Source organism: Dipodomys merriami, unplaced genomic scaffold (genome assembly GCF_024711535.1).
Source record: "Dipodomys merriami isolate MVZ:Mamm:240054 unplaced genomic scaffold, mDipMer1.0.p SCAF_48, whole genome shotgun sequence".
Taxonomy (NCBI): domain Eukaryota; kingdom Metazoa; phylum Chordata; class Mammalia; order Rodentia; family Heteromyidae; genus Dipodomys; species Dipodomys merriami.
Genome location: NW_027206046.1, coordinates 7802227 through 7815461, shown reverse-complemented (window position 1 = coordinate 7815461; position 13235 = coordinate 7802227). Strand labels below are relative to the sequence as shown.

Genomic DNA, 13235 nt, shown 5'->3' with positions numbered 1-13235 from the left:
CATTCAAAAAACTATTATCGCCTTCAAATACAACAGAAAAAAAACAAAACAACAAAACAAACAATAAACCACTGGAGTGGAAGCTAGGAGGCCGAGGCCCTTGTCATAACATACCTTACACCCTGAACTCAGCCTCTTTAAAGTGCAGTTTTCATCATCCTTAAACTACAGGGTGTCAAATTCTAGTGCAATCCTGAAATTATCAAATTCTGTTATGCTCAGCACTATGCCAATCTCCTGCTTGACTACAAACAACTCTATTTTCCATAAACAATCTGCTGGCTAGGTATGATAAAGACACAATACCCTAAAATAAAATATGTTGATTTTTTTTTTTTAAGAGGGAAGTACCGGGTTTGAACCTAGGGCCTTGTATTTCCTAGGCAGTCATTCTAGAGTCAGGGTTTTTTTGATTTTGTTATTTTTTAAATAGGTCTCACTTTTTGGCCAGGCCTGTGATCCTCCTGTTTATGCTTTCTGAATAGCTGGGATGGTAAGCATGTGCCACTGCACCCAGTTTTACTGGCGAGGGCTGGGAATGTGGCTCAGTAACACAGTGCTTGCCTAGCATGCATGAAGCCCTGGGTTCGATTCCTCAGTATCACATACACAAAAAAAGCTGAAGCAATGCTGTGGCTCAAGTTGTTGAGTGCTAGCCTTGAGCAAAAATCTCAGGGATGTGCCCAGACCCTAAGTTCAAGCCCCTAGATGGGGGGAAAAATTTTTACTGGCTGAGATGGAATCTAGAGAACATTTTTATCCAGGGCTGACCTCAAACCACTATCCTCCATATCTCAGCCTTCTAAGTAGTTTAGGATTACAGCCATGATTTAGACATTCAAAATGTACCTAATTGTTTTTCACTACAAATTGTTTTTCACTACAAATCAAATATTCAAAAACTAACTTGTTCTTAAACACAAACCTTGACTTCCAAGTACACTGAGAACTACATTTAAAATTGCATCATAATGACATCTAGATGGCATGGTTAAAATCCTGATTCTTTTTATTAAATACTGTAAAACACAATGATATGAGGGCAGTTCTCTGAAGAAAATGGAGAAACTTCTCAAATATAATTTTACTTTCTAGGATGTTTCTACATTGTTTGGGAGCAAACACTCTGTATTTGTTTTTTTTCTTGTCACTTTTTATCTGACTTTCTGTTTTGTTTTCATTTACTTTTCCCAATGCATAGTCAAGGTTGGCCTCAATCTTCACACCTCAACCTCTTAGTGCAGAGAATACAGGTGAGTGCCACCAACCTGGCTTTTTTTTAAGGATCTATTATTTCTAACTAAATATTATTTTTAATGACTATCATAGCTCATAGCTTTCTCAATTTCTCCATTTTTCTGTCTACGAGTGGCTTGGAGAATTTATATGTCCTACAGATTAACTCAGTAAAAGCAAAGGCTGTAACAAAGTATCTTAAATTTTTATACTTTTGGCATAGATTATCACTGTGTTTAAATAAGTACCTCAAGTGGTAAAACACCTGCCAAGCAAGCAGAAGGCCCTGCATTCAAGTCCCAGTACTGTCAAAAAAAAGTAAAGCTGAGTAAAGAATGCAAATGAAATCATATAATATAGAATATGTAATATAGTTATATATATGGTGGGAATTCTGAACACACAGACCCTTGTCATCATCATTTTAACCATTCTGCTACTGAAATTAATTATCAATCAGAGCCCTCCATGTCTTAACTTTCCATAGCTCATCTACAGCAGCTTGTCTAACATAACTTGTCACAACTTAATATGCAGAAGCAGATTTTTAAGCTCAAGACTGGACCTAAGTATGGCTAACCTACTTTGAAAGGCAGTCTTCACAATTCATGTTATGAATGAGATTATAATCTGATAGGCGTGAACAGTGCAAGCAATCATTGATGCTTTCCAATGCAGTACTTTCTTCTGGCCCATTTCACTGTGCCACAAATATGGCACAAAAGGAAAAGAGCTGGAAGCTTTAGGAACTCACTTATGTCCACAACTTCAAAAGCACAATATGGAACTATTTGATTGTTTTAGGTTTCCACAAATGAGGAAACGTCTACATAAATGAGGCCTCTAACAAGATATGTAAAATAAAGTTTAACATTTAATCTTAATAAGTACAAGAAATTAGGGGTCTCTTCCCTAAAGCCAAAGGAAAAGGAAGACCATACAGCTATGACCAACTACCATGCTGATAGCAGGTGTCCATACTACAAAGAGGCTCAAGTAAATTCAAACTTACTGGGCTCTTCTATACCACACACAGGAAAATACATTACAACTTTAAGTGAAAAAAATACACTAGTATATTTATCCTGATGTAGCTTTACATGTTTAATTAAAATGCCTTAATTCAAAGATGATGTATTTCTATGGATTCATAGCCTGGGAAAATTAATAGGTAGTGCCCAAAAGAATGCCAGGGGACACTAATACAGCAAATGAGTCTGAGCAATGACAGTTAGACATTCTTAGAAGCTGTCGGTGTAGAGATTACTTCTATAATCAGGACAGTGTTTTTCTCAGTTTCCTCAAAACAAGCTGTGCTGGGCAGGGGCAGAGGACTAAGTGATATTCTTACCTTGTCAGAATTGTTCACACTTCTACGTCCTAGGAGAGTGTGCTTTTTACTACTTCAGTGCAGAACTGGACAAGTGTGAATTTCAGGCTGGTAACTAGACATAGTTATCACATTACATCAAAGCACCTGAAGAAGCTATTAAATATTTTTGCTAAAAGCTGCATCTGTGTTAGGGGCCACAGAAGCACTCCCTAAGGAGTAATTCCAAGCACTACTACTTTTAAGTTTAATACTATCATTTTCCCTGGTGGTTTCATACATTTAGGCCTACAGCTGCCAAAACAGTATTCATATAAACAAGTACTCTAGTTGTGAAAATAAACCACTGGCGCTTATACAAAAACAATAATATACATTGAAGAGCATACTCTTTTTTTCTTAATTGGTTGTAAAAATAAAAACTCCACTGCTGCTGGTTGTGGTACTATGCATCTGACAACCCAGACCTTCAGACAATGAAGCAGGGGAATCACCAGTTGAGAACCTAGGCTGGGCTATAGTGGACCTAGTTTTTAAAAACATGGGATGGAGTAGGGGAAGAGAATCCATGACTATATTAAGGAAGGAACTTGGCCTAAAACAGCAATGGAAGCAAGCATGATTTTAGAGAGGCTAACAGATTTCAGCAAAAGCCCAGAAATCCTTCAAGTAACAGGCAGTGAGAATTTAATTTTTCTTCAAGAGTGAATTAAAAAGAGCACATGGTAAAGAACATGAAGTCAAGTGAAATGCTTTTTCCAAGCCTCTTCCTCACCTATAAAAAAAGAGATAATACATGTTCTTACACTTCACAGTTATTATGAAGATGAAATTAAACAATTCAAGTAAAGAAGTTTAATAATGGAAGATACATACTAAGGAACAACTATTCTAACTATTACTGTCACTTAGAACCTTCCAATACAGAGATATTAAAGAGTCAATTAAATGTATCCATCTATCACCTAGAATCAGAGTAGATAAACTACAGCTTGCAGAACCAGTAAGCTCTACTACCAATTTCTGGTTGGCATGCCTGCTAAAGATGGTTTTTATATTTTTAAACAGTTGAAAAAAAATTAAAAAATAATATTTTCTATCATGTGGAAACCAAATTTAACTGTCAATAAAGTTAAACTGGAAAACAGCCATGGTTATTTTATGGTTCTCTGGTTGTTTTTATACAATGGCAGAACTGAGCAGCTGCAACAAAATTCACAGTTCCTAATGCCAAAAATATTTACTAGGTGTCCCTGTACAGAAAAAGCTCGCCAGTCTTGGCCTAGAATCTGGATTACAGTAACTATTCAGAAACAAAGAGGTTACATGCTTTTTAAAATCATGGTTAATTTTTCAGACAATTTTTCAAAAGTAAACAACTAAAGTTAGACAGAGTAGTACATACCTATTATTCCAGCTGTAGCGGAGACTAAACTAAGAAGCTTACCAGATAAAGGCTCACCTGGGCAATATATGAAAACTAGGTCTTAAAAAAGAAAAAGTAGGCCAGGTGCCAGTGCCTCATGCCTGTAATCCTACCTACTGAGGAGACTGAGATCTGAGGATCACAGTTCAAAGCCAGCCTGGGCAGGAAAGTCTGTGAGACTCTAATCTCCAATTAACCACCAGAAAACCATAAGTGGCACTGTGGCTCAAGTGGTAGGGCACTAGCCTTGAGCTGAAGAGCTGAGGGCGCCCAGGCCCAGAGTTCAAGCCCCAGGACCAACCCCTCCCCCAAAAAAGGAAAAAGTAATTGACTAAGTAACCATACAGAAACTAGGTTCCAGGCAGTTTCTTATAGACCTCCAACCCTCATGTCACTACATTTTTACTTAGTAGCCATATCACAAGCAAAATGGCTCAAAACACTATTACTTTAAGTTTGATACTATCACTGATAACAAATGATGAAATGCTGACATAAATGAAGATATTCAGAAGTTACTATGGGGTGCAACATGGGGTAAATATAATTCTGTTACAAGAAGGAAATGAAAGTAGAGAATAAAAAACGAATGCATTTAAACAATACACAAGCAGATAACACAAGAAGGAAATCCAGAGAAAACACAATAATAAAAATCACAGCAGGCAGGAAGCAAAGAGAATGTGTGATTACAGTGTGATTGTGAGGAAAAGATAACCTGTCAAATTACTCTTCTCCTCTTGCTTTTCCCAAAAGAAGGTCTCATGTGATTTTGAGAAAATATCCTAGGGAAACTATTTCAAAATTTTAGCAAGTATTTATGAAGAACATTCTGCATAAATGATGTTTAGAATATTAAAAGAACAAAAAAAACCCACAAACAAAAAACAAAACAGAAACTGTTCATGCACTTAAGTCTCCAAAAAGATTAAATTGCTAAAAAAAAAAATAACTTTAAAGCAAAGGGCAGATAGGTAGATAAAAATTCTGCCAGCAAAAAGGAAGGAAGGCAAAGGAATTCATTTTCCTACTTACAAAAGAGTACTATAGATAGGAAGTTGAAAAGAAATGTAAAATTTGAAATATCAGGAATTGAAGTTGGAAAACTGACTCAAGTAAAGGATGAGTGAAGAAAATACAGGCAAATAACATCAATGAATTTATAAGTTGGCATAAATACACCCTACCTAATATAACTGTGTTATTTTCAACTCTAATTCAGTATCAATGATAACAAGCATTTGGATAGACTAAAGATAGGAATTGTAAAGCTGATGGAGCAAAACATAAAACTGGTTAAAATTTGTCAGCGCTTTATAAATGAGAATGAAATATTGATTTGTTTTTTGTTTTTTTGGGTCCAGCCGCGGGGCCTGAACCCTGGGCCTGGGCACTGTTCCTCAGCTCTTCAGCTCAAGGCTAGCACTCTACCACTTGAGCCACAGCGCCACTTCCTGCTTTTTTCTTTTTTCTTATGTGGTGCTGAGGAATCGAACCCAGGGCCTCAGGCATGCAATGCAAGCACTCTACCACTGAGCTACCTTCCCAGCCCAAGATTGCCATGGGTAGAAAAGAAAATGAATCTGGGAGGAAGTTGCCAGGCTAAGAAAATAGGCAAAAATGGAGAGCTTTTCCTAATTGCAATAAAAAGAAATGAGTATTCAAGAGGCATATAAAATAGAGAAATGTATTTGTGTTATTTTATGTAGCATTCTCATGATTGGATGACTAGGGATACACAGACACTGGCAGAATTAAAAGATTAAGACTATAATACATTTTCTATTCTTAAAACACAGAAAACAAATTCTCCAGATAAATTGTATAAAGGCTATGGTAGAAGGAAAAAAAAAAATCCATGATAAACCTGGAATCTTATGAAGCAGAAGGGAAGTCAGCTATTTCAAAATTTCAAGATTCCAAAAAGAAACAAATGATTCAGAAACTTACAAAATGTACCTAAAGTGCTCCTTCAATATTATACAAATATCCACAGAAATTTCCATAAGAACATAATGATGTGCCTTCAGTAGGCTACACATACTAAACTGATTGGTTGATATCAGAATCTGATTCCAGTTCTATCAGACTTGGTTAAGTGATAGCTCAAACAGAACACGTTGTCTCCTATCAACAAAGTAGGGCTGTGAAGGATTGACAATTGTCATACCATAATGCCCCATTATTCATTCAAATGTGTTCATTAAAACGATTTTCTAGCTTGGGGGGTGGGGGGGGTCTCAGGCTTCATTTGTCTCTACATGTTTTAAATACTTACTAATATCATCTTCATGATAAATGACAGAGTGGAATGGCAAAATTCGGTCTTTAATATATCTCTCTGCTGGCTCAATATAAAATGTGCCACCACGAGTCTTGATGAATCCTTCAAATCTCCCATCAATAACAGACCCATGGCTGAAACTCCCTTCTTCACCTAGTAATGAAAGCAACAAATCCACAATAACTTAGTTTTACACATGAATGGTAAATTCACTTACCTTTAAAAAGACATTTTTCTATTGTATGTATTTTTCAAATATTCTGAGTATCAATTTGCAGGGGGAAATTCTTACATAAAATACATCAAGTTGAATTTGAACTACAAATAGCAACTGGTGAGTAGTTAAAACATACAGTTACTTATTAACAACAAAGAAAATCAGAACATCTGTCTTACAAGGCCATCATATTCCTAGTGCCTGGTACAGTAACTGGTAAGCATGTAGTAGCCTTCATTACGTAACTGTGCAATTAAACTTAGAAAAAGGCAAGCAGATCCACAAAAAATATACCTGGTTTCACAACAATGAAAACTGTTGCTTAATAGAGTTGAGGAAAGAGAAATAGTCTCTATCAGAGGGCTGAGTATTAGTGGAAGAGGGCTGAGCTCACAAGGAGGCTGAATATAGTTGAAATAGATTGTTTTCAACTATGAAAACAAAAGCTGTTGAAATTAATTTGGAAAAAGAGAAATAGAGAGTATTAAAGGAGTTAAGAATGATTGGAATACTTGGTAAAGATGTAGAAATGTAATAATGATATCCTCATATAATGAATGCAAGCTAATAGAGCACACACACACACACACACACACACACACACACACACACACACACACACACACACACACACACACACACACACACACACAATCCTTATATACCTTTTGATAATTTTAATTACTGTGAGGAAAAAGCCTGTTTCACACCTGACCTACTATACATGTGACAGTTGAACGAAAGTATAACAGTCCTTTTTATAGCTGACAAAGATTTGTGATACTGTCATATCAATTTACTTCCGTACTAAAAGAAAATAAAAGTAAACACTGTACTTTTAGTTCTAAATATAATCACAAAATCTGAGCACCAAAATCAAATGGCAAATAGGGAAAGGGATGTTTTTGTTTGGTTGGTTTGGTTTTGTGTTTGGCAGGGAGGCTTGAACCCAGAGCCTCACTATTCTATCACAGAGCTAAATTCCCAGGACTACCACCCCTCTTTTGTTTAGCAATCAGATATTTAAGCAAGTTGGCTCAAGTGATCCTCCTAACTCAACCTCTCAGGTAGCTGGGATTATAGAGGCATGCCTCTGCACCCTAAAAGGAGGCTTTAAAAGCTAAATTTACTAAAGCCAGGCTTGGTGGCATATACCTATAATCCTTGGTAGTCAAGAGGCTGAGGCAGAGAATTCATCTGAGTCCAAGAGTTCAAGGCCAGTCTTGAACAAAACATTACAAAAGAAAAAAAAGAAAGAAAGAGAAAGAGAGAGGAAGGAAGGAAGGAAGGAAGGAAGGAAGGAAGGAAGGAAGGAAGGAAGGAAGGAAGGAAGGAGGGAGGGAGGGAGGGAGGGAGGGAGGGAGGGAAGGAGGGAGGGAGGGAAGAAGACAAGCCTTTTTATAACTTCCATAATAGTTGTGATCCTCTTACAATGGTGTCAGATGTAGCTTTCTGGTGAATTAAATGTGGTACTCATGCCTCTCTCTACTTTTCTAAACTAGTGTACTACAAGAAATTTGTTAGGAAAAAAAAAGAAATTTGTTAGAATTGTGAAGAAAAGCAAATAAATTCTAAGGAAGGACTTAGCAAGATTTTTTTTTTTTTTTTTTTTTTTTTTTTTTTTTTTTTTTTGCTAGTCCTGGGGCTTGAACTCTGGGCCCGGAAGCTGTACCTGAACTTCTTTCTACTCAAGGCTAGTACCCTACCACTTGAGCCACAGTGCCACTTCCAGTTTCTTCTGAGTAGTTTATTGGAGATAAAAGTCTCAGGAACTTTCCTGCCTGAGCTAGCTTCAAACCTTAATCCTCAGATCTCAGCCTCCTGAGTAGCTAGGATTACAGGTGTGAGCCACCAGTGCCCAGCTGGCAAGATTTTTCTATGAATAATTTTGTCACATTATTTTTGGCTAAGATGATCTTAACAGGCTTTTGTATTTTTGGTTTTTTTTTTTTAGTTTCTCCTGAATTTCTTATAAACCAGTAGTTACTGCTAATTTCTTCCTTGGATGATCAGAAAATCATAAAAGTCATCAAAATTTTTCAAAAACTATCACTTTGAAGTATTGAGAAAGTCAAAATTATTTCTAACTTTTAAACATTCAAATTCACTATTAAACTTACATGTAAGGATAGGTCCAAAGATCAGTTCAGTTTTCAAAGGCCGTTTACTCACCCTCCTCAGGACTTTATATAACAGCAAAAAGAACACACAAAACTTAACCACATTCATCGGGCCTGGACTTAACCACATTCATAGGGCCTGGTCATATAGGCCAAAGCTTTCTACTAGAGGGGCTCAGGCTTCTGACACATAGAGGAGGTGGCCTGATCTGTGGGAAGCTGAGTGGAGGAACATGAACAACCAGCCAGGATTGTCTTGTGTCACCAATGATGTCTCCCAAGTAATGGCCACTTGCGGTCATCTCTGTCTGGACCAAGTGTCAGATCACTTCTTCCCAGCTCTGCAGCATATTACTCTCATCTAATGGGCATTCTCAGAAATCATTCAAACTTGAACTTGAGCTCAGGCAGTGGGCTGCTGAGTACAGAACTCCAAGTTCAAGGACCCTGAATGACAAATTGGCAAGCTGGATTCTTGAGGGTCTGAGTCTCCTAGGACACTTTGAAGAGCCAAATGGAAAGGGAGTCTATCTTTCTTTCTGCTGCAGGGTTCTGAAGTCTGTTTTCACTCTCCTAAAAGAGTATAGTACCTTTTCTTTGCTTATATTTACAAACATGTATTTTCTTGTGTAGAAAAAAATTGAAGAAAAGGATTCTGTTAAGGTTCAACTTACCATAAATATGTCCAGTGTAAATATGAGAGGTATCATAATCAAGTACTTTATTTGATGTTTCTACTTTAAATTCATCACTAAAAAGGGAAGTATCCCTCTTCATTCGTAGGTTGAAATGTCTGTAAAAAGGGATGGAAAGAGGGGGAAAAACTGAAATTAAAAGGATTCAAGGTTTATTTTTTTAATTTGCAAAATATGGACAGATCACACAATGTCTATTTGAGAAATATACTAACCAAAATTTTCTTATAAAATTCTGTTTTAAAAGGAAAATTGTGAAAGACTGAGTGGAAGGCTTAAGGTTTGATCTAGGATTAAGGTTTGACATGAAAACAAATCTTAAGCCTAATATTTTTAAGCTTAAGCTTCCTGTCTGAAAAAATGGAGATAATAAACTATATCATGTGGGATTATTTTTAAGGATTACAGATTATAATATAGGTAATTAATATAATTCTTGGCACATATGAGATGTACAAAAAATGGCAACATATCAGCTATCACTATTAAACTCTTAAAAGTGTACCATGTCTTTCATAATGGCTATAGAAGTCTGCCCACATCAGAATTTTTACTCAGTGTTCTTCATGAAAACTACAAAGCAATGATTATGTTCAACTATTTTTTCCTTGCAAGTAGATATTCTGAAGAGCACCATTAAATCCTGTTGTTGGGCTGAGGATGAGTACACTGGTACAGCACTTACCTAGCAGGCACACAAAAAATTTAGGTTCAGTTCCACAAAACAAACGAAACAAAACATTACCTTGTTTAAAAATTAATATAAATTTGAGTGGTATGAATTGTAACACTAGTCACTATATATATGATCTGAACAAACTGATAGGAAAGTTGCTAAAAATAGATAAATAAAAGCAATCAAAATTACAAATACACACAACCTTTGATGCAGGAATTCTACTCCTAGGAATTCATCATGTGCCTACCTGCATATAAATGAAATCACTTCCATACCATAAGATTAGGGTATAATTTAAGCAAATATATTGGCCTGTGGCCCTAGGCCCCTGGAAGGTCCTGCATGACAGGAGTCACTTTGTATCTATTCAAGAGTTTATAACAATCACATTGAGTTTATGCTAATAAAGGGACCTAGCAGCTTGACTGAGCCTGGCACCCCAGATGGCCTCAGGATGGAGCTGGTCACAAAAGACACTGTGATGAAAGGATTGGGATTTCAGCCACAGTCACATCAGTAGTGGGGGACTAAGTGTGACAGGAGATGAAGCGCTACAAAAATGATTGCACAATGACATGTGATGAGCTTCCAAGGGTGGTGAACACTGAGGTGCTAGAAAGGAATGTACCAGAGAGGGCCTTCCCACACATTTTCTTTTGCATCTCCTACATCTGGCTATTGTTGAGCGGTAGCCTTTGTAATAAACTATCATTAATAAGGGAACTACTTTCCAAAGTTCCGTGAGTCATTTTAGCACACTAACCATAAGAGAAGGCCATAGACAGCACAACTGACAACAGGTTGATAGAATGGTGGGTGGCTGAGGATCTGTGACTATGTCTGAAATAGGGGGAGCAGTTGTGGGACTGAACCCTTAAGTCTGTGCTAACTCCAGGTACTTTCTGTCAAAACTGAATTAAACTGAACTGCTGAATATTCAGTTAAGTGAACTGGTTCTGGTGTTGGAAATCATACAAAAAGATTATTCATCATAGCACTGTTTGTAGTCACAAAGGATTGATAGCAATTGAACTAATAAACTGGTAGTATATCACACAACTGCACAGCACAATGCTGAAAAAAAATATATATATATAATGAAATCAAAACTTCTAAGTTACTTTAGGTATTTTGAAAGGGGGAAAGAGTACAGAAAAGGGAGTATAGTATGATATTTTTTTAAATATAAAAGATACAGCCACAGTTCTGTAGAGAACATTTTTATTAGTGATACAATATATGCATTAAATATGTATCAAATGTCTTAAAGAATACATAGAAAGTAATAACAATGATCAACTCCAGGAATGGGAAATAGGTCACTAGGAAACAAGATCCTGTGTCAGTAATAACTGAAACTTGGAGGAAATCCCATACAAATTTGTTGCTTTCTTGGCTAATCTCCCTCTGCTCAAGGAGTCTTTAGGGTGTGTTTCGTTGTTGTTGGTTTTTTTCCTTCTTTATTCCCTTTACAGTAACTAATCCTCAAAAATACAGTTAGTATTTGTTATTTTTTGGTAAAATCCTGGTGCTTGAACTCAGGGACTGGGCACTGTCTCACAGATTTTTTTTGGCAAGGATGTTCTCACTCTACCACTTGAGTCACAGCTGCACTTCTGCTTTGTGGTGGTTAAATGAGATAATAGTCTCACAGACTTTCCTGCCAAGGCTCCCTTTGAACCTTGATCCTCAGATTTCAGCCTCCTGAGTAGCTCAGGCTAGTGGCATAAGCCACTAGCACTTGGTAGTAGTTCTTTTTTTTTTTTTTTTTTTTTGTCGGTCGTGGGGCTTGAACTCTGGGCCTGGGTGCTGTCCCTCAGCTTTTCAGCTCAAGGCGAGCACTCTACCACTTGAGTTACAGCGCCACTTCCAGTTTTCTGGTGGTTTATTGGAGATAGGAGTCTCACGGTCTCTCCTGCCCGGGCTGGCTTTGAACCGCGATCCTCAGATCTCAGCCTCCTGAGTAGCTAGGATTACAGGCGTGAGCCACCACAGCACCCAGCCTGGTAGTAGTTCTTTACATAATCTTTACTCTTCAAATTAATGTGTGGTTTCTATCGCCTAACTTGGCCTGTGCTTGGTATATTCCCATAAAGCTCACATATGGAAATAACCTGTCAACAATGAAAGATACTGTGACTTATACATACAATGACAAAATACTCCACAATAAAAAGGGTCAAACTATTTATAATATGCACTTTCATGAAGACACAAAAGATATGCACAGTGAAACTCCACTTATATATAATCCTAGAATAGTCAAAAATCTACCTGGTGACATGTACCAGCAGGCTACTGCTTGCCTAGAGAGACACTAAGAATAAAGGAAAACTTTGACATGATAGAAAGTCTTGTATCTGGATTTGAACTGTAATTTCACAAGTCAAACTCATCTCAAACCCATACTGCATGTGAGCATACTTCATTTTATGTCAATAAGAATCTGCAAGGTGTACTTACTAAAGTAGGCTATACTTACTGGTTTCAAAAAGCCAACAATTTGACTCTGAACACCGTTATGGCTGAAAGTGTGGCTCAAAAGGTAGAGTGAGTGCCTGCCTCACAAGCACGAGACCATGAGTTCAGTCTCTAGTACCACCAGAAAGCTAGTAATAATTATGAATGCTGCAATTTTAGGTTTACCTTCTCATCCTTTATGTTAGAGCTATGTTAACTTTCTACTTATCCCCATCTCCTAGGTCTTCCCAGGTGACGGAGGGCTCTAAGATAAGAAACAAATCCTTAGAAACCTACTGCAGGAAGTAAGTGACAAGTCAAACCTATCTTGTAAATTGGAACCCCGAGAGTTCAAAACAGACTGACAGTGACATGGCAAACAACTCCTGCCTGAATTACTACTATTGCCCAGTCGTGTCCTTTCATAAAATGACTCTGGCCAACTAAGAGAAAATTCTGGGCCATTTATGCAAGCACAACATGCAATACATACTATTTGTTATAAAGGGGATTATGTTGAAAAATTAATTTATCATTACACTTACACTTTGAAACTTATTATAACACTATCTCTTATTTTTTTATTTTACTAACCTCATTTATTATATGCTCTTCCAACAGTAAGAATACTATCTCTTAATGTACATCTTTGTTAAACAGACTAAATACTAAATATTCAAGGCTTGATTTATCATTGGAGATTTATTATCCAGCAAATTTGTCACCCATAAATCCACGGTGAAACTAAGTAGTAGTCTATGTAGCAAAGGAAAGGAAGAAAAAAGGGG

General features: G+C 37.0%; 1 protein-coding gene across 2 annotated transcripts in view; it reads right to left on the bottom strand.

Moving 5' to 3' along the window:
- Adam10 (ADAM metallopeptidase domain 10) overlaps positions 1-13235 on the bottom strand; it is an 83954-nt gene that overhangs the window by 39764 nt on the left and 30955 nt on the right. For both annotated transcript variants that reach the window (XM_069995315.1, XM_069995316.1), the window contains exons 3-4: positions 9288-9406; positions 6271-6429 (exon numbers count right to left, since the gene is read on the bottom strand). In XM_069995315.1, coding sequence (XP_069851416.1) covers positions 6271-6429; positions 9288-9406 — 278 coding nt within the window. The remainder of the gene's footprint in view (positions 1-6270; positions 6430-9287; positions 9407-13235) is intronic.